Source organism: Sarcophilus harrisii, chromosome X, assembly GCF_902635505.1.
Source record: "Sarcophilus harrisii chromosome X, mSarHar1.11, whole genome shotgun sequence".
In the NCBI taxonomy this organism is placed as follows: domain Eukaryota; kingdom Metazoa; phylum Chordata; class Mammalia; order Dasyuromorphia; family Dasyuridae; genus Sarcophilus; species Sarcophilus harrisii.
In genome coordinates, this window is record NC_045432.1 from 78,034,098 (window position 1) to 78,055,009 (window position 20,912).

Consider the following 20,912-nt stretch of genomic DNA (forward strand, 5'->3'; position numbering starts at 1 on the left):
CCCTAGCTGGGGGATTCCAAGCTGTGGGACCACTCTGACCTCTCCAAATCTAAGTTTCTTTGCCTCTAAAATGGGTATAGCGGTACTTGGGCCACTTACCTGGCTCATGGTCTTGTCGTACCATTGACTTTATTCCTCTTCCTGGGTAAGCTTTCTTTCCAATACTTGGTGTCCTCTGTGCTACAGAAGCCTGTCCCACCCACCCCCACCGCACCTTGAGAGTGGGAAGCAAAAGGCCTTGATAGTATCTGGAAGAACTTGGCTGTAGTGGTAACTCCCACTCTGAGAGGGCTTTAAGGTTTACATTGAACTTGAGAGAAGAGGCAGGGGGGGAAATAAAGAGTCCTTAAGTGCCTGCTTTGTGTCAGACACGTGCCAAGTGCTTTATAGATATTATTTCAGGTGCTATCACCATCCCCATTTTGTAGTTGAGGAAACTGAGGCAAACAAGTGAAATGACTTGCCCAGAGTCACAAACCTACTAAATGTCTGAGACTGGATTTGAACTCTGGTCTTCCTGACTCCAGTCTACTGTGGTGACACCTCACAGTTGTGAGGTAAAAGGTGCTGTAAAGGGCTGAAACTCTTAAAAGGTGTGCTTGAATCAGACAAGCGAGCACTTAAGGTTAATTACCTATTGGACAATGATTCTGTTAGCATAGGTTGGGAAAATGGCCCTTCTCACTGTTCGGGGCTGGCCGGATGTTTGGTGTATACAGATAATCGTAGGTAAGGATTAAGGGCTGGGTGAGAGAAGTGAGAGAACTGCACTTTGCAGCAGGACTAGGAGGAGAAAGGTTGGTGGCCAGCCTGTGGCAGTTTGGCCTTCTCCTTCGCTTCTCCCCTGAAGGCCGAGGACTTTTACTTATCCTGACTCTGGCTGTTCCTGGGGCCTCCAGGGCACTAGCCCGGACTTTACAAGATACATGGATAGTCCCTCCTATTTTCTTTTATTTTTTTCATCACTCCCATTTTCAAGACAAGAAAACTGAAGCTGGGCCTAATTCACTCGGGGTCACTTAGCTAGAAAATGACTGATCCCATACATTTTAACATATTTTACATGTATGGGACCGCCCGCCATCCAGGGGAAGGGGTGAGAGAGAGAGGGGAAAAGTTGGAAGAGAAGGTTTTGTGAGGATCGGTGTGGAAAAATTACCCATGCGTAGGTTTTGTCAAGAAAAAATTTTAAGAAAAAAATAAAATAGAAAATGGCTGATCGGGGAAGTAGACTCAGGGTAATAAAAGGTGTGATGTGATAGAAAGGGCATTGACTCTGGTACCCAAAGAGCTGAACTTCAAGTCTCGTCTCTGACAATTAGGATTTCTGGAATAGAATTAGTTTCCCTTTCAGTTCTTGGTCTGTCCAGCCTTTTCCTCCCATGCAACATGAGGAGCAACTTTTGGGATTTGTTCAAGCCATGGCAAGATGGTTTCAATATCTAGTTACAAGTTTGCAACCACTAGGATACAAGAGGGTGACAATGGAAAGATTGTTCCTTATTATAGGAAAAAAAGCAACAGTGACCATAGGAAGAGGTGATAACCGAGAAAGGCATCCTAGTTATTGCCCTGATTACTGGAAAGGTCAAGTTATGGAGCAGTGTCATCTTGAGGGCATCTTAAGGAGGGGGTATATAAAGGCGGGAGTTGAAGGAGACTCTTTACCAGAAGCAGTGGGAGAGAGAACCTGGTGGAGGAGAGAGGAGCTTCTGGAAGGCTGCGGGACCTAGGATCTGACTGGATCACCCACCGCACAGGTCAACTCCTTGGGCAGGGAGCTTGGCTCAGGTCAGTATGGAAAAACAATTACCTTGGGGTTGCTCTGTGAATCCCGGCTGGAGGTAGGAGAAGCTTAGGGAGTTAGGGGAAGGGATTGTCTGGAATATCCGGAAGAAGGAGCCCGATGGAGAACTGGAAAGGCCTTGGTGAAGTGCCAGGGGGTAAAGAGGGGTTGGAGAAGATCCTTTGATGAATAGTTCTTCAAGTCAAGCTTACACAGTGGCTGCAGGTACCACCAAGGAGCCTTGGAAGCTCTCTCTCTTGAGAGGCCCAGCTCAGTCTAACATGGGGAACTACCGGTTTTCGGTTTAGAGATTCTCCCTGAAGTTCTGGGTGGGGTCCAGTCCAAGAGAAGTGTGGTGCCGTCCCCACCAGAAGGAACTTGGGGCCTTCACAGATTGAGAGCTGATAGCAACTCCTGAAGTCATCTAGATGGGGAAACTGAGGTCAAAGAGATTGTGATTTGCCGAAGATCATATGAGGGATAGGTGACAAAAGCCCACATTAACGAGGCTTAATTATGGAACATGACAACCAAGGGGTAGGATGGTTAGGCCAATATCTCCCTGAGCTTTTTGCTATTTCTGTGACCCCTGGTGCCCACTGAACGTGGTGAAAAGCCAAGGAAAGCACCTTCAGGAGAGTCTTGAGTTGCTTTTGAAGGGGATACCTTTACAGAGAACCCCATAAAGGCGCTGCGTGATTTTCTTCCATTTCAGTTCACTCTCCTCCTTATCCTAAGCCCACTGTCCAGGATGGCTTAACAGAACAACAGAATTTCAGAAGTTTTAGAAGGGGCCTTAGAGAAATGCTTATTCCAATTGCCCCATTTTACCAATTAGGAAACTGAGTCAGAGAGGAAGTGAGTGATCTAAGGTCACATAGCTAGTTAGTGGTAGAACGGAGACAAGAACTGAAGTCTCCAGACGCCGTCTCTTTTTGGAGCTTGGGTAGATCTGTTCTTGGAAGAAGGAATGTCCTTAACAAAGTACCAAAGGCCCTTTTCTCCTATCGCTGAAGGGACAACTCAGAGTTGACCCAAATCTGACCCCAAACCAAGATGATTCGGAACAAAGCTTTGCAGCCCAGTTCAAGAGATTTGGGTTGAGAATGCCCAGGGAGGGATGGAGATGGTCGAGGGCAGCGTGGAAAGAGGGGTCTTAACTACCAGCTATCCCAAGGTATTCTGGGGGATGAGCAAAGCCTTAAGCATCAGCTGAAGTCTTTGATGTGTGGCGGGGCTCTCCCTCATTTGTCAAGGCCCACTCATTCTCTGCCCCTCCTTGTCTTGACGGGGAACAGACACCAGTTTGTTTCTGAAACTGGTTAGCGGGACTGAGACAGGAACGTCCTCATTCTGCTCCTCCGATAGGAGGGGGAGAGAACAGAAGGGACTCAGAACTTGGCCAGGCTTTGGATGGGAAGAAAAGGAGGCGGGATCTTGTCTTGCCCTGTCCCCTTGGGTCAGGGTAGAGGGTTTGCTCTAACCACTGGACTTACCTGCTATCTCACCAGAACTTGGGGCTTCCTGTGCAGAAGCATGAGCAGTAGTACATCCATTTTCCTGCCTGTCCCTCAGCAGGACAACTCAGGCTTCTGGAGAAATTGGGAAAGATTTCCAGCTGGAACCAATCAGCAGATCCACCCCCTGCTACTTGCCCCCGTGGCCCAGAAAAAACAGCCTCTGTCTCTGCACTCTCATCCTTCCTACAGGTGGGTAGGGTATGGGCAAGGGTAGAGCCGGGAGGAAGGAGGAGAGCCGGCAGTAATGGAGAAGGGAAAAGTCTGGGAGAAGGGAAAGCATCGGGGAGTCTTGAGAGACAAGAGCAGCTGTGGGACAGGGCGTCTGTTCTCTGACATCTGACAGACTTGCGTTGTCTTTTGCCCTGGACCTGGATATATCTGGGTGAGGAGGGGGACGTTAGCCACTAGACAACAGCCATACTTTGCACTCTTTAGTTGGTTCTCTTCTCCCTCTCGGGGAAACGCCACAGATTCAGGACAGTCGCTTGACCTCTCAGGGGCGGCTCACACTTACCTTTGGACACCACCTTCTGCTCTCTAGTCCTGCTGGCCACTGACCCTCACTCCCGCCAATGCCACTTAGACCTGGTGTTGATATCCCTGGTGTCCACTGCTCTCTCTTTCCCGCTGAGCTGGCTCCCAGAGCACCAGGCTCTCGGGTCCAGCCTGCCTGCTTCTCCCAAGGGCCCAAAGGGCCACTCACTACTTTCTTACTTGGGCCCTGGCACTCCCTAGGACTGGCACCATCATGGGCCTTGGCAGCCCGCTCTCTAAAGACAGAACTCCTCCTTTTGGGCCAGTAGCTTCCCTTGGCTGGTCTCAGCAGGGCCTAAAAGAATCGGTTGAGCACCAATCTCTTGAGCAACTTTTGAGGAAAGAGAGTTCAGTTTGTGGCCCGTCTGATGGCTTTGGGGGCTTAGGGAAGGGTGACATAGAGAACCTGCCAATCTTGTGCTCTTCTCGAGCCCGGGCAACAGCAGTGCCATATGGGACTGACTGGGGGAGTCCCAAAGGAACATTCAAATGTCAAGAACCGAGGCTCCAAGAAGGCCCATAAGCAACCCATAACAGAGTTTGGCAACCCCGCCTCGTTGCTACGGTTCCTTAGCTGCCAGGAGACACAGACAGGGTCTTGCTCACTCAAGCAGAGGTTGGTCTGATCTGCTCTCTCCCACATCTGGGCTAAACCTCCTGCTATAACATCTTTTACTTCCTTCCCCTTCCCCCCATCTCTTGCTTACTTTACTGTAATAGCCTCCTAACTGGACTCCCTGCCTCCAGCCTCTCAACCCTTTCTGAGGCACAAGCTCAGTCCCCTCCCTTACTCTCTTACTTAAAAGCCCACAGTGGCTCTCCTGTGGAGCTCCTTAGTGGGGCAGCCTTCCACGCTCTGGCTCATCTCACCTCCTGAGTCACCAGAGCAAAGGGCCTGGGGAGCCATCCACCCAATCACAATCTCCTTCTTTAGTCACAAAACTGGCCGTGCTTGGAATGCCCCCCACGCTCGCTCCACCCGGTGTCAAAACTCCTTTCTTCCCCTCTGTGCGGTTCAGTTTCCCCTTCTGTAAAACTGGTTCATAAAGGCCTGGCTCAGGGCAAGGCGGAAAGCGCTCCCTTGTCCTCCCGGTTGGTTCCCTGGAGCACCTGCTCTGGCTCTCCCCTTGGCCTGAACCATACTCCATCCCGTGCGCGCATGGAAATCCATGGGCAGGACAGGGTGAGTTTGGCCCCCTTTGGGCCCTGAGGTGCCTTGCTTGGTAAATGTTTGAGAAAGTCCCATCAACTTGATGGGAATTCAATCTTGGGAGTATCAATTGAACGTGAGTCATTAGAAAACCCCCAGGGAGACAAGGGCAACAGGAAAAGAAAACAAGATGGCACCAAACCAAAGGCCCCTTTTCTATGCCAACCCTCTAAGGAATATAGATTGCCTGAGGATTACCCCCCATTTTAGACAAGAAGAAACGGGGGCCCTCAAATTTGAAGGGACTTGCCCATAGTCTCACAGGTATTAAGTGGGATGTGACTAAAAGTTCACGTTTACTCCCTGTATGGCAAGTCACTTCGTCTCTCTGGACTTCAGTCTCTTCTTCTGCAAAATGGCTCTAATACCACTTGAAGAGTGCTTGTTTTTGGTGTGGGGGGGGATGTTTTTTGGCAAGGCTATCAGGGCTATGTCTCATGCCCAGGGTCCCACAGCTAGAAAGTGTCACCAGATCTGACTGGAGGTTCTCTGCTGCTGTATCCACCGTGCCCCCCGGCTGCCCCACAAAGTGGGGTTTGTTCAGGAAAGCACAGGCAGACAACCAGCCAGTCTTGCTCTGGGAAGACACGCTCTGCTGGCACGTGCCAGGCTCCACTTCTATTGCCATGGCTCTTCCCCACTCTCTAGATGAGGCAGCCCTGATAGCCTTGCCTCGGTGTAATTCTACAGAAGTTGCTCTTGCCTGCCTCTGCCGGTGTTGGGGAGCCCTTAGATGGGGCCCATTTGGAATCTGGGCTAAGTCGGCCATTCTTACCGAAGGACAATTCCCAGTCATTTCTTTCTCGGGGGTTTCTCAAGATCTGACTGCTCTTTGGGGGGGCCACACGCTGAAAGGGCCAGCTTTGGGTTAGGGAAGGTCTCAAGAGATGACCGCCTTCGGGAGGACACCCTTGACTAATCAGAAACGACTACTTCTTATTCACTTACCTCATTTTACCCACAGCAGAACGTTTCACTTGAATGAAATCAAAAGCATCATTTGACATCTGAAATTGCAGACTTACCATGAGTACAGGCCATCGCTGCTTCCTCCTTGCCCTCTTCACTCACTTATTCATTCATTCATCAAGCATTTATTAAGCACCTACTGTGTGCAGGACACTGCTGGTTAACAGGGATAGAGAGATGAGAATGAAACAAACTCTGTCCTCAGGGACCTTCCATTCTCTGGAGAGACTTGGAAGTTGGAAGTTATAGTTGGAGTTGGAAGAATAACTCCTGAAAAATGCAGGCTGTCTCCCAGGCCCCCTCGGGGTTTAACCCAACACCCTTGCCTGGGATCATCCAGCTCACAACCTTGGCAGGCTCTTCTTAAGCTTCTCCATTTCTTCGGGTCTTTATTGAGTATCTGGCTGTCCCCTCCATCTGCCTAGTCTTCCCTTTTCTCTAAAATCCCGCCCACTACAGGAAGCCTTTTCCCAACCCCCTTAGTTCTCTTGTCTCCCCTCTGGTGCTTACCCCCAATCTAGCCTGTGTACTGAGTCCTCAACATCTTGTATTCCCGTCCTAAGGATCTGAGCTCCTCAAGGATAGGGGCTGTCTTTTGTCTTTCACCAGCATTCCTGGCACACAGTAGGCACCTAATAAATGCTTACTAGCTGACTGACTACCTAGCTCTGCGGGGCCGACAAAAAGAAAGGATACCATCTTGCCCCAAAATGGCTTCCAGGCTATACAGGGAGACAAAAACTTCACCCCCACCCAAACAACAAGGAGCCCCAGGTGATATCGCAAGGCCCTTACATTTCTTGTCTTTTCTTTTTAAAAAAAATTAATATTTTATTTTTCTGCAGTTATACATTAAAACCGTTTTCAACATTTGTTTTTTTAAAATAGAGTTCCAAGTTCTCTCCTTCTCTTCCTGCCCCTCTCATTGAGAAGCCAAGGGTTATATAGGTTACACGTCTGTAGTCACACAAAACATATTTCCATCTTAGTCATGTTGTGAAAGAAAACACAGAACAAAAAAAAATCCTCAAGAGAAATAAAGTTTAAAAAATGCTTCAATGTGTAGTCAGACACCATCGGTTCTTTGTCTGGTGAGGGAAAGCGCTTTTCTCAAGTCCTTCAGAGTTGTCCTGGATCGCTGTATTGCCGAGAATACAGCTGCCCGTCTTACAATATTGTTGTTACTGTGTACAATGTTCTCCTGGTTCTGCTCTTCTTCATGTTAAGTCTCTCCAGGTTTTTCTGAGAGCATCTAGCTCATCATTTCTTCTATCACAATAGTATTTCATCATAATCTTATATCATAAGTTGTTTGGCTGTTCCCCAATGGATGGGCGTTCCCTCAGTTTCCAATTTGGGGCCACCAGAAAAAGAGCTGCTCTGAATATTTAGGCATAGCTCCAAATTGCTCTACACAATGGTTGGATCAGTTCACAACTCCACCGACACATTAAGTGCCTCACTTTTCCCCTCCAACATTTATCATTCTCCTTTTCTGTCCTATTCGCCAACCTAGTAGTTGTGAGGTAGTAGCTCACTATTGTTTCAATTTATATTTCTCCAACTAATAGTAATTGAGAGTGTTTTTTCACACAGATGCAGATAGATGTGATCGATTCATCTGAAAACCGTTCACATTTTTTGATCATTGGTCAATTGGGGATGGCTCTTATTTTTAGAAACTTGCCTCATTTCTCTACGTTTGAGAGCTGAGGTCTTTAGCAGAGAAACTTGCTTTAAAATGGTTTTCACAGTTAACTGCTAAGTGTATTTCCACCATCCTATTTCTCCCATTTATTCTATTTTCTCTCTCCAAAGTATTTTGCTTCTAACTATTGCCTCCCCCAATCCACCTTTTCTTCTATGAGCAATAATACCCCATCCTTATTCTCTTCCTATAAGATGAGAGATTTCTAGACACAAACGAGTGTGTATGTCATTCCCTCTATGAGCCAATCCTAATGAGAGGAAGATGTTCCCCACCATTCCCGTCTTCTCCCCCTCCACTGTAATAGTTCTTTCTTGCCTCTTTGTGAGACATAATTTATCCCATTCTACCTTGTTTCCTTTCTCCCAGTGCATTGGTCTTTCTCATCCATTAATTTTATTTTTAAAGATCTCATCCATCGTATTCATCTCATACCTGTCAACATATATTCCTGCTAACTGCCTTAATAATGAGACAGTTCTTGTAAGTTACAAGTATCGTCTTCCCATAGAGGAATAAAAACAGTTTAACCTTATTAAGTCCTTTATGATTTCCTTTTTCTGTTTATCTTTTTTTTTGAGTCATTTATTGGGAAATCAAATTTTCTATTCAGCTCTGGTCTATTTCATTAAATATGTATCCCCCCTTAAAGCTTATTCTCATTTTGCTGGGTGATTCTTGATAGTAATCCCAACTCCTTGGCCCTCTGGAATATCATATTTCAAGTCCTTTCATCTTTGAATGTAGAGGCCACTAAATTATGTTATCACAACTGTAGGCTGACAATACTGGAATTGTTCCTTTCTGGCTGTTTGAAATATTTTCTCCTAAGTTTGGGAGCTCTGGAATTTGGCTATAATATTCCTGGGAGTTTTTATTTTGGGATGTCTTTCAGGAGGTGATTAATGGATTCTTTGCATTTTTATTGTACCCTCTGATTCTGGAATATTAGGGGTGTTTTTCGTGATAATTTCTTGAAAGATGGATGTCTAGATTAGGCTTTCAGGAAGCCTAATAATTTTTAAATTCTCTCTCCTGATTCTGTCTTTTAGGTTACTTGTTTTTCTAATACGATATTTCACATCATCTTCTATTTTCCCAGTTTGGGGGTTTGTTTTGTCATTTCTTGATGTCTTATAGAGTCATTAGCTACCATTTGCTCAATTCTAATTTTTTATGGAATTATTTTCTTGAGTGAGCTTTTCTACCTCCCTATTCATTTGACCAATTCTATTTTTAAATGAGCTCCTTTCTCCAGTGAGTTTTTGTGCCTCTTTTTTTCCATTTGGCCCATTCTGGCTTCCAAGGTATTCTTTTCCTCATTGGATTTTTGTACCTCTTTTATCAAGCCGTTGAGTCTTTTTTTCATGATTTTCTTGCATCACTCTGATTTCTCTTTCCAATTTTTCTTCTACCTCTCTTACTTGATTTATAAAATCCTTTTTGAGTTCTTCTACGGCCAGAGACCGATTACCATTTTCCTTGGAGGCTTTGGATGTAGGAATTTTGACTTCACTGTCTTCTGAATGTGTGTTTTGATCTTCCTTGTCACCCTAGTAACTTTCTATATTCAGAATTTTTTTCTGTTGTTTGCTCATTTCCCCAGCTGATTACTTGACTGTTAATTCTTGTTAAAGTGGGGCTCTGCTTCTACAGTAGAGAAGGCATTATCTCAAACTTCAGGGATTCTGTGTAGCTATTTTCAGAGCTACTTCTAGGGACTTGTAAGTTTTCAGTTTTTCCAAGATGGTGGGATCTAAGAAGAGTGTGCTTACTATCTCCTGGCCTGTGCTCCGATCTGTGAGTGACCACAAGCATTCTTTTCTGCCCTGAAACTGTGATGAGGATCCCTGTTACTCTGATGTGCTAGGGCTCCTCCCCACCCCAGCGCTTCCACCCAAGACTGCAACCTAGATCTGGATATGGGCAAAGCTAGGGAATCCTGAAGTGCCATCAGAGAGACCCCTGTAATCTCCTTCTGACCAGTTGTTCAACTCCTCTGCCATCTGTGGGCTGAGCAGCTCAAGGCCTGTTCCTGGTGTGACCTGCATTTCAGTGACACTCTCATCTCAGTGCAACAGAGTTTTCCTGCCAAACTTTTGTCTTTGGCTGGAAAATGGTATCACCCCATCCTTTTGTGGGTTCCGGTATCACCCCATCCTTTTGTGGGTTCTGCCACTCCAGGATTTGTTTCAGAGCATTATTTAAAGGTCTTGGGAAGGGTTTGGGGGAAAGCTCAGGCGAGTCTCTGCCTTTTCTCCACCATCTTGTCTCCACTCCTCCACTCTTCCATTTCCTACAGGGAGTCCTTTTGATTAGAAAAACATCCTGGAGGAAAGGGGAATTCCCAGCCCATAAAGGGGAACCCCCCCTCTTGGCACAGGTTCAGTGACTCATCTGCATGGTTTCACCTGTCTCCAGCCGCCCGTGGCACCAACTCCACCGGGACCTTTTCCCCCTCCAAGTCCCTCTTGGCTTCAGACAGTCTAGAGATCACATGGAAGCACAGGGCCTCAGCTCAAGAGCTCTTTTGCTTTTTTTAGCTTTTTTGAAACAAGATGGGGAAAAGCCAGGCCCTGTTGATCATTAAAGAATAAAAAAAGCTGCCAGATACAAGAGGAGGCCAAGAGGAGCTGAGCAGTGGCCAAGCCCCCAGGACCTTTCCCATACACCCCGAATCCTTGTTGGTTGGATGCGGTTCAGCACATTTTTATTAAGCTCCTATTATGTGCCTGCACTGTGGTGGGGACAAAGATGAGAGCATCTGTCCTCAAGCCACCAGAAGGAAAAGGAATGGACATTTACTGAGCAGTCAGAAGCTTGTAGAGGACTTTTGTCCATATATTATCTCATTTGAGCCTCTTTATGACCTTGTGGGATAGGAACTGTAGCCATATATTCTTCCCATCCTCCTGGTTTCTTGACACGATGCTGCGCTAGCCCCCCGAGTTCGAAGTGAGAGCTCCCTCTTTCCCTCCCCCATTCATGTCTGCTCCTCACTGGCTTGTCTCCTTTGGGTCCCCTGACTCTTTGCCACCAGGCCAGGTCCCAAGCAGACTTAAGCCCAAAGAGTCTGTCTTAGAGAAGTATGCCCTTCCAAGAAGGTAGAGTCTGGGACTGGCTCCCTCCAGATATGAGCTGGAGATGGACCATCCCAAAAGGTTGGATAAACAGAAAGGCAATAAGCCAGGGTTGGCGTGACTACTCATCTACACTGAAATGGAGGCCCATCTAAAATGGCACGATACTAGCCCTCCTCCCTGCCAGCTCTCTCCCTGCAGGCCTTTTGTCAGCCATTTTGAGCAGGGAGGTTTTCTTTGTGAGATGCATTTGTGAGCATCCCCACTCACACGCCCTCGCTCTCCCCTTCTGTACATATCGCTCGGAAATCTAAGTTGGTCACCGTGTCCCTTTAGGACAATTTCCCTTTTTCCTCTTCCTTGACATTCTTTCTCTCGGCGCCCTTCACATTTCAGGCCTTCCAGGCCAGCTTCCCCTGGAGAACTTTCAGCTGAAGATCCAGTTCCAAACTTGTCCTTCCTCTTCCGGTGAAGACTGTCCCCATTTCCTGGAAGGTGTCCAGTTTCTTGGCTGGGACTTGAGGGTTCGGTGCCGGTTCCTGGTTCTCGGCTTCAGGGCTCCAAAGCTGGGAAGGCCCTCAGAAGGTCTCTAGTCTAACTCCCTCATGGTACAGACAAGGAAACCAAGGGAAGCTAAAGGGATTGTCCGAAGCCACCCAGAGTAGGATTTGAACCTGGACCTCCCACTCCAGTGCTCTTTCCGATGTATTTCACGCCCACATCCATTATCTGGTTTGACAAATGACAGGAAGTGCCCTGTGATATTCCCGAAAGCTAGCGGACCTCCCGAGTGACAACGGCAAGTCACAGATAGTGACTCCTTTCCCCTCAGCTTGAGAATTAGGACCATCGAATTTGGAAAATGGCTCAGAGCTTCTCTTGTTCACACCCCTCATTTTACAGACAAGGAAACTGAGGCCCAGAGAGACATGACCAGCCAAGGTCACTGCATTGGTGGTGGGATGTGTGTGTGTGGACTTAAATTGACAAGGACCCTCTGCTTAAAAAGATCTCCCCTTCCACATTCTATCAGCTGGAGATTTATTTGGGGTTCATAGTGCCCCCCCAAAAGCTCATGCCCTGGCCCCAGCCATTCTCCCTTGCTTCTGCTCTTCTTCTGGTCTCAAACCCTATGTTTTCTATCCTCACACACCTAATTCTGAGGTACTTTCCCCACTTGGTTTCCCCCCTCCCCTCATCGTTCTATCCTAGGGAGAGCAAACTCCACACCTGTGCTGGGTACAAAGGTTCCAAGGACTCACAGGAAGACGTCCTCTACGTCTCGGAGAACATGGCAACCTCGGCCAATGAGGAGAAGCTGTTTTTGCTGAACAAGACTACAGAGCTCCGGAGGCTCAACCACAACGTAAGGATTCCCCAAAGCCTCTGTGCTACCAGGGGGGCCTAAAGGGAAGGAGGGGAAGAGAAAAGGAGAGGCAGAAGGGAGAAGGAGGATGGGGTCCGCCTTGGGGATGTACCAGTTGATACCTTCAAACTTTTCTCCCATCTAGGGAGGCTCCATGAAGGAGATGGGCTCTCCTAGGTCTCTATCCAGCCTGCAGATGTCCAAGAAGCCCCTTCTGGTATTGATCTAAAGCAATGTGGCCCAATTTTTGAGCATGCTACTGGTTTCCAGTTTGCTATGCTCTTGATAATGAATTTACACGGCCTACTTTTTGTGTGTGTATGCGTGTGCGTATCTACATGTGTGTGTATATGTGTGTGTGTTGGTACTATATTTGCATGGGGGGGGGAGGAGGAGAAGTTTGCATTACAATATTTTACGATAAATGTTCCCAAGTGCTCTTCTTGATTCAGAAAAAAGTTTTCAAAAGCCACGTTTTTGCATAATTGTTGCATACTAAGCGGCTTTGCTCAGTACATGAGAGGACGGGATTAGGGCCACGGGATGTGATTCAGGAGTCCTAGCACCAAATGATTTCTCAACAAGAATCTTGGAAATGAGCATGTAGGCAAAGTTGGACTTCATACATACATGTGAAAGGTAGGGTCTCAACTGCTTCCTCCCCGCCCCTAGAAAGCCCTGTGAGCTCGCAGGGAAAAGGAAAGAAATCCAAGTTCAGGCTCAGGTGGAAATGGCCGAGGAACCTCCGAGGAAGGAAGAAATCACCCCAGCCCACTCTGAACGTTGCTATAGAGTTCCTCCTGATTGGGTGCTAAGTAGGGGCGAAGCTCAAGGCAAGAGAGGGTGGCGATGGTAAAAGAGAAGGGGGATGAGGGAAAGTACAGCCAGTAAGCACGGAGAGTGGCAAAGGAGCAGCTTATTATTAATGGGACCAGCACTCCAGAGGGCACGTTGGAAAGGCTCGGGAGTCTCTGGGAGGGGCAGGGAGCAGGGTTAGCCTCCCAGGTAGCCCTCCAGGGGCCACAATGGAAACATGGACCCTGGAGGGTGCTGGTGTATTCTGTGGGCTGGGAGGCCGAGTTGGCCATTGTCCAGGCCCCGAGGGTCCTCCATCACCAGAGTCACTTTGGTCTTTACAGCTTTTGAAGCTGAATCTGGATTGGGACCAGATCTATCGCATGTATACCCTGCAAATGCAGCAGAAGGTGAATGCTCTGAAGATGGAGGTGGCCGGCCTCAACAAGTGCACCGAGCGCCTGATCAGAAAGCTTGAACATGAGGAGGTGAGCCCCCCAAAGGGAGCCCTGGCCTGCACATGGATGAGCCCACAGTCTATGGCCCGGGGGGGGGGGGTCTCTTGGATGGTGTTTCCCAAGGATTGACTTTGGGATTTTGGAGGGTGTCAGGAATGTGGGCAAAGGGCCAGGGGGACCCCAAAGAAACAAGAGGGGTGCAGCTAGTTTCCCAGGAGCACCGAGAGCTGTGGCAGCCTGTTTGGGATCTTTCTCCAGAACAAGAAGGAGTATTATAAGCGAATCCTTCTCCAGGAGTATCAAAAGAACCAAAAACTACTGGAACACATGAGACAACTTGAGAGTAAACTGTACCAGAAAAAGGAGAGACGGATCGTGGTGGTGAGTGATCGGCCCGTCCGCCGATGAGCAAGGGCAATAGGCCGGGAAGAGAGAGCCAAAGGCCAGACTCCTCCCCATCCTTCCTCTTGGAAGCAGCAGGGAGGTAGGCAGGGGCAGGCCACACAGGCGGGCTCTTTGGTGCTTTAAGGTTTGCAAAGCACTTTACCTATGTTAGTTCATCTGATCCTCAAGATACCCCTAGTAGGTAGGTTTGATTATTAACCCCATTTTTACAGGTAAGGAACCCGAGGCCCCGAGAGGTTAAATGGCTCGCCTGGGGTCACACGGTAATAAGTGTCCAAAGTGTGATTTGTAGCCAAGGCTTCCTGAATCCACTTTGTAAATCTGCCTCTAACTGCAGAGTCGAGAGGACAGGTCAGATGAGACAGGTCAGGGATCTCGTACAAAGGATCTCTGTTCATGTGGCGTTGAACTGGGTGGCCCCTGAAGCGCCCTTCCAGCTCTAGGATTCAAGAATTCTAAAGACATCCACGATTCCTACGGGACAGAGGACAGGGGAGAGGAAGGAGCGGTCAGCTCAGTAACCACAGCCCAGCCCATTAGTTAGTGCCTGTCTCTCACTGGAACAAAATGGGTCTCTTTTTTGGTGACATCTGTGACATCTCAGGGTAACAGGGGCAGGAACGGATCTCACAGTTCCTACAGCTCTGTAAATGGCCGAGCTGAAATCCCTCTCGCTTTCTTAGAATTTCTTAGAAGACTATGATACTTTTTCAACCCCACTGACCAGAAAGGGTTTAAAGGACAAAGGACAGAAGATCGTGTACTGTGGGCATCGGCTGGATGTCCCCAGCTTGGAGAAAGAGGTGACTGACCTGACTGAAATTCCCTGTGCTCACTGAGGGTTTCCTTCAGGAAGAAGGAATCCTTGCCCGCTCGGGAGTCTTCCAGAGCCAGGCCACAGGCTGGGAAAAGCTTGCCCATCTTCCCCTTCACTTCACAACTAACTTGACATGCTCTGAATGGCAAAATTATTGTTCTTTCAGATCAAATTGTAAGTTATTTAGTCGTCCTTATCCCGTTCCTGCCATCCTGGGTGACCATCCAAAGGAGGGGACATTTACAAAAAGACCTTTGCCAGCTTCAAGAGCTGAGCCTTATGCCCACTGAGATGCCCAGGACGTTTTCCCAATATTTTCTTTCCCCCACAGTCCAGGAGCTCTTAACCCGGGCTCCAGGCACTTGTTTGGCTTTTTAAAACTCACTATTTTGATCGCTGTATCAAGTGTAGCTTTCCCAGATTGCCCCAAGTACCCATAACCCCCTGCAAGGCTCTGGCTCAAGATTTAGACCTAGAAGGTCAACTGGTGTGGACTTCCCTTGCTATTATACCCAGGTCCTCATTCTCCAAAGCCATCTTTCTTTCCATTGTGCCCCACATGGTCCATAATCCTTTGCACGCTAGAGCCACGAAAAGTCTCTGAGTCCCGCCTGCTGTAGGTGACTCTGACCCCTATTTTGTGTGCAGGATATATTGGAGGGGGGGCAGTCTTTTAGGGGCCATTGCACTAGCTCAGGGCCAAGTCACCAGACCCCAGCCTAGAGTAGAGGCATCTGGAGTGCAGAGGAGGGGTGCTGCAGAGGTAGAATCAGTAGGATTGAGCAAGTTATTGAGTGGGGGAGAGGAGGAAGACTATGGACTCAGAGGAGATTCTAAGATTCAGGGGGGAAACTGAGGTAGTGGATTGTGCTTTAGACACTTCTTGGCTAATTGGCGGTATTGAGCAGTCCCACGTGCCCCATGGTTACCCACCCTCTCCAGGTCCTGGAGGGCTTCGATTCCTTCCCACTGTTGTTTTGGGAAATTTCAGTCTCCAGCCAGCCTGGCGGCTGGTCATTGGGCACGTTGGCCACTGGGGAAATGGGGGTCCCTACTCTTAGGTTGGTTCCCCTCTCCCAGCTTTCCTACGTGACCTCTGTGGTTCTGTTTTCCAACAGACTGCCATGTTTGAAGCGGATCCTCTGATACAGTACAAAGACGGGGAGTGGATGAAAGCCGAAAATGAAAATCTGTGCAAGAAGGAAAAGGAGATAAGGCAGCAAATATCAATTCTGCAGGAAGAGGTTGGTGGCTTTCTAGGGTCCTTCACTGCAAGGCTGCCCTGCTTCACTGCAGGCTAAGCCTCCCCCAAGAAACTGAGGCCCCGGAGCCCACAGGAAGTGCTCTAACAACTGCGGCCAGTGGCACGGAGGGTCCCCCCTCCCAGAAAGCCAGGGCAAGCCCATCGGGGTAGCCAGCACCCCTCCAAGAACAGAGGGTGAGCTAGCTCCCTGCCTGGGCAGCCCCAGAAGGTTCTGGCTCTGGGATCGGGCCATAGTGGGGCTTGATGACATCCCAGCACCTCCCGGGGGCTCCCTCAAAAGAATCGATCAAGACACACAGTCCCCTGTCCTCAGAGGGCCATTCCCAGCATGCAGTTAGATCTGGTCCCCATAAGGCACTGGGTTCACCTTGTTGTTCCCATGGCCTTTCTAGTTCCTAGCTTGTCAAAAATCTTTGAGAGGCCTGAATTAAATTCAATTGACAGGGAGGGAAGAGGGGTGAGAATCACCTTGTACCATTCACAAATCACAAATTCACAAATCCAAAAAGGTTTCTTCTCTCCCTAGGTGCTAAATGAGAGAAACAGTGAGGAAGAGAGAGACAGAGAGAGAAGGGGCAGGGGGAGACAGAGACAGAGAGACAATGAGAGAAACAGTGAGGAAGAGAGAGACAGAGAGAGAAAGAGACAGAGACAGAGACAGTGAGGGATAGAGAGAGGCAGAGATGAAGGGAGACAGAGACAGAGAGACAATGAGGAACAGACAGAGACAGAGAGAGGTGAGGGGAGACAGAGACAGAGAGACAATGAGAGAAACAGTGAGGAAGAGAGAGACAGAGAGAGATAGAGAGAGACAGAGACAAAGAGACAGTAAGGGATAAATAGAGGCAGAGACGAAGGGAGACAGACAGAGAGACAATAAGGGACAGAGACAGAGAGAGGTGAGGGAGGAGAGACAGAGAGACAATGAGAGAAACAGTGAGGAAGAGAAAGACAGAGAGAGATGGAGGGAGACAGAAAGAAAGACAATGAGGGATAGACAGAGTATTGTGGGGGGAAGGAAAGAGAGAGAGAATGGTGTGCTCTGATTCTAAGTGCAAATACAAGCTCTTAGCAAAGGCTTCTGGGTGGGGCCACCTGTATGTTACTTGAAGTCTGCGGGCCTCAGTTTCCCTGCCAGTGCTCTCGAGGGTCTCGGGCCTGCCCGGCCTCCATCCCCTCCATTCACTCCCTTGTCTCCTCTGTAGCTCAAGATGTTTGAAGATGACCTTTGGAAGGAGCACTGCGACAGGCAAGTGTCCCAACAGCTCCTGAACAATTCTCAGGGCGCCAGCACCATGGATAAGGCCTGTGAGTGCAAAGTCAAGGAAAAGCTGACGGCTTCCGCCATAGTCAACTCTTCCTGGCGCAAGCCAGGCAGCAGCAGCAAGCACTACGAGCCCCATATGCCGAAATGCGATGAGGGCGCCAAACTCTACAAGAAGCCTGAGCCCGTAGCCCAGGTGCCCTTCTCTTACCTAGACTAGTAGGAAGGCCTCTGGGGAGCTCCCCCATCTCCCCCCTCTATCTTCCTCAAAGCTTAGGCAAACATCTCTAGATTGTAGGGCACTAACTTTCGAGTGCCAGCCTCCCGGGAGGAAGTGCTAATATAGACAGAGGTCATTTCGGTCCTGGCCAGATGGGGCCAAGGTCAAGAGTGGGACGAGCTACACGAGCAAAGTCCCTTGGCCAGATTTGAGTCATCTTGTTTGAACCATGAGTTAGACTTGAACTCACTTCCTCCCCACCCAAAGGCTGAAAATGCTCCTAGCTTAAGGCATTATATTCTGGGACAGGAAAGCCGACTGTGGACAGAGTATGGCTCCAACTGCAGCAGAAGCAGTAGAAAGAAAATGAGCTCCCATTAGCTAGAGGACCGTGTCATAGAAAAATAAACTAGCAGGGAAGGGAAGGCAGTATCTTCAGATCTATAGCTTGGGGGAGAATTCATAGCTAAGTCAGACATAGAGGAGATCACAATAGATAAAATAGACTTTCGTTTTGGATTATATGAACTTGAAGTACTTTTGCACCAACAAAATCAACATAAGATTAAAAAGAGAAACTACCATTAGGGAATATGATATTCATAGTATACAGCTCTGATAAAGGTCCAATAGCTTAGATTTATATAGAACTGATACAAATATATGAGAACAAGAACCATTCCGCAATAGATAAATGGTCAAAGACTAGGAACAAAGTTTTCGGATATAATGTAAACAAACAAGGACTCTGAAAACTGCCCCATAGCACTAAGAAGAAGAGAAATGACCATCAAAACAACTCTGCATTTATATGTGATCAGAGAGGATAAAAGATGGAAATTATTAAGGTGGCTATGATGGGGCTATTATAGGTGGCTATTATGGGGCTATTATGGGTAAAAAAAAAAGTGAAAAAAGGGAAGCTGGGAATTGGGTCTTAGAACTCTGTTAAAAATATCTAGTCATTTAGATGCTTTGACACAGTGATATTATTTTGATGACCATTTAGCATAAGATCAATGATTGAGGGAAAGATCCCGAACATAATCAAACTATGACACGATTACCTTTTGTTGTAGCAAGAAACAGGATAGATGCCCATCGCTTGAGGAATGGTTGTACTAGCTGTAGTGTGTGAATGTAACATGTTATTTTTCTGAAAGAAATGAATTTGAGAATCACTAGGGATTTTGAATTGAACTTCTCTCTTAAGTTGTCTTTCGTAGAGCCTTGGTTATCAGGTTATCTCCTGGAAGTGGAGGTTCTCTCACCATTTCTCTTTAGCAGCCCTAATTTTCAGAACAATTAAGCTTCACTCCAGCCCTTCATTCACCCGGTGAAAGGGGAAGCCATGTTCTTTTTTATTTTTCTCTCTCCTGTCCGCCCCTCCCCTAAACCTCCACCAATATTTTTAGTTAATGACAGCAAGAACAACAAATAAAGAAAATTAAGTATAGTGAAAAAGTTGGCTCCTTGTGTATTTTTCTTTTCCAAAAACTACCTGGGTCAGAAACTAGCCATGGACCCACACTTAACACCATACACCAAGATGAGATCAAAATGGGTCCATGATTTAGGCATAAAGAATGAGATTATAAATAAATTACAGGAACATAGGATCATTTACCTCTCAGACCTGTGGAGAAGGAGAGAATTTGTGACCAAAGAAGAACTAGAGACCATTATTGATCACAAAATAGAGAATTTTGATTATATCAAATTAAAAAGCCTTTGTACAAACAAAACTAATGCAAACAAGATTGGAAGGGAAGCAATAAACTGGGAAAACATTTTTACACTTAAAGGTTCTGATAAAGGCCTCATTTCCAAAATATAGAGAGAATTAACTCTAATTTATAAGAAATCAAGCCATTCTCCAATTGATAAATGGTCAAAGGATATGAACAGACAATTTTCGGATGAAGAAATGGAAACTATTTCTAGCCATATGTAAAGATGCTCCAAGTCATTATTGATCAGAGAAATGCAAATTAGGATAACTCTGAGATACCATTACACCCCTGTCAGATTGGCTAAGATGACAGGAAAAAAAATAATGAGGAATGTTGGAGGGGATGCGGGAAAACTGGGACACTGATGCATTGTTGGTGCAGTTATGAATGAATCCAACCATTCTGGAGAGCAATCTGGAACTATGCTGAAAAAGTTATCAAACTGTGCATACCCTTTGACCCAGCAGAGCTACTACTGGGCTTGTACCCCAAGGAGATACTAAAGAAGGGAAAGGGACCTGTATGTGACAAAATGTTTGTGGCAGCCCTCTTTGTAGTGGCCAGAAACTGGAAAATAAATGGCTGCCCATCAATTGGAGAATGGTTGGGTAAATTGTGGTATATGAATGTTATGGAATATTATTGTTCTGTAAGAAATGACCAACAGGATGATTTCAGAAAGGCCTGGAGAGACTCACACGAACTGATGCTGAGTGAAATGAGCAGAACCAGGAGATCATTATACACTTCAACAATAATACTGTATGAGGATGTATTCTGATGGAAGGGGATTTCTTTGACAAAGAGAAGACCTAACTCAGTTTCAATTGATCAGTGATGGACAGAATCAGCTACACTCAGAGAAGGAACACTGGGAAATGAGTGTAAACTGTTTGCATTTTTGTTTTTCCTCCCGGGTCATTTCTACCTTCTGAATCCAATTCTTCCTGTGCAACAAGAGAACTGTTTGGTTCTGCACACATAGATTGCATCTAGGATATACTGTGACCTATTTAACATGTATAAGACTGCCTGCCATCTAGGGGAGGGGGTGGAGGGAGGGAAGGGAAAAGTCGGAACAGAAGTGAGTGCAAGGGATAATGTTGTATTACCCATGCATATGTTCTGTCAATAAAAAATTATTTTAAAAAAAACTACCTGGGTCAGATGAAAAAAAGGTAGGATTGGGCAGAAATTGGACCTTGGGATTCAACTCATTCACTTTGCTCTTTAGGATGAAGACCTACCTCAATGGGAAGATTGAAACCCTAGTTAGGCTCTGCCCCTTAATCCTTTTAAACATTTTCAGGCTCTCTTTCCTCCTTCCCTTTAGTCACAGAAGAGAGAATTATACAATTCATTAATAGCAATCCTTCTACCTGCTCCCTTGCTCCTCTTGCCTCCCTTGTCCTCCTCTAGGACCCTGTTCCAGCAGCATCCTCCCTTTCACATGCATCTTCAATTTCTTCCTTGCCACGGGGGTTCCTTTCTGCAGTGTGCTATAGTGAAGAAAGCACTGGACTTGACAACCAGAGAGACTTGGGTTAAATGCCCCCTTTGATACTGATTTGCTATGGAACCATGGACATACAGGTCATGAAGCTACTCTAAGCCTCAGTTTCCTTATCTACAAAATAGAAAGGCCGATCTCATCAGGTTATTGTGAAAATCAAATGAATTAATGGGACATTTTGCAGACCTTAAAAATGTTAAAGAAAGAAAGCTTTTATCATTACGTACATGCTTAGGTATCCCCAATCCAGAAAAAAAAAGGTTTCATTTG

At 47.0% G+C, this 20,912-nt stretch overlaps 1 protein-coding gene across 1 annotated transcript; it reads left to right on the top strand.

The window, feature by feature from the left end:
- Nucleotides 1–1,654: 1,654 nt before the first annotated feature.
- Nucleotides 1,655–18,864, top strand: LOC100913372. Its single transcript, XM_031945245.1, has 9 exons — nucleotides 1,655–1,791; nucleotides 3,298–3,495; nucleotides 12,020–12,173; nucleotides 12,319–12,390; nucleotides 13,313–13,456; nucleotides 13,685–13,807; nucleotides 14,515–14,634; nucleotides 15,767–15,892; nucleotides 17,118–18,864. Exons 2-9 carry the CDS (start codon nucleotides 3,323–3,325, stop codon nucleotides 17,394–17,396), a joined length of 1,191 nt encoding a protein of 396 aa, XP_031801105.1. The 5' UTR covers nucleotides 1,655–1,791; nucleotides 3,298–3,322; the 3' UTR covers nucleotides 17,397–18,864.
- Nucleotides 18,865–20,912: the final 2,048 nt, after the last annotated feature.

Coding starts and splice junctions, on each gene's coding strand:
- LOC100913372 (XM_031945245.1), top strand. CDS start 3,323: ATGAGCAGTAGTACATCCATTTTCCTGCCTGTCCCTCAGCAGGACAAC. Junction 13,808..14,514: donor AGGAGAGACGGATCGTGGTG/GTGAGTGATCGG, acceptor TCGCTTTCTTAG/AATTTCTTAGAAGACTATGA. Junction 14,635..15,766: donor TCCCCAGCTTGGAGAAAGAG/GTGACTGACCTG, acceptor GTTTTCCAACAG/ACTGCCATGTTTGAAGCGGA.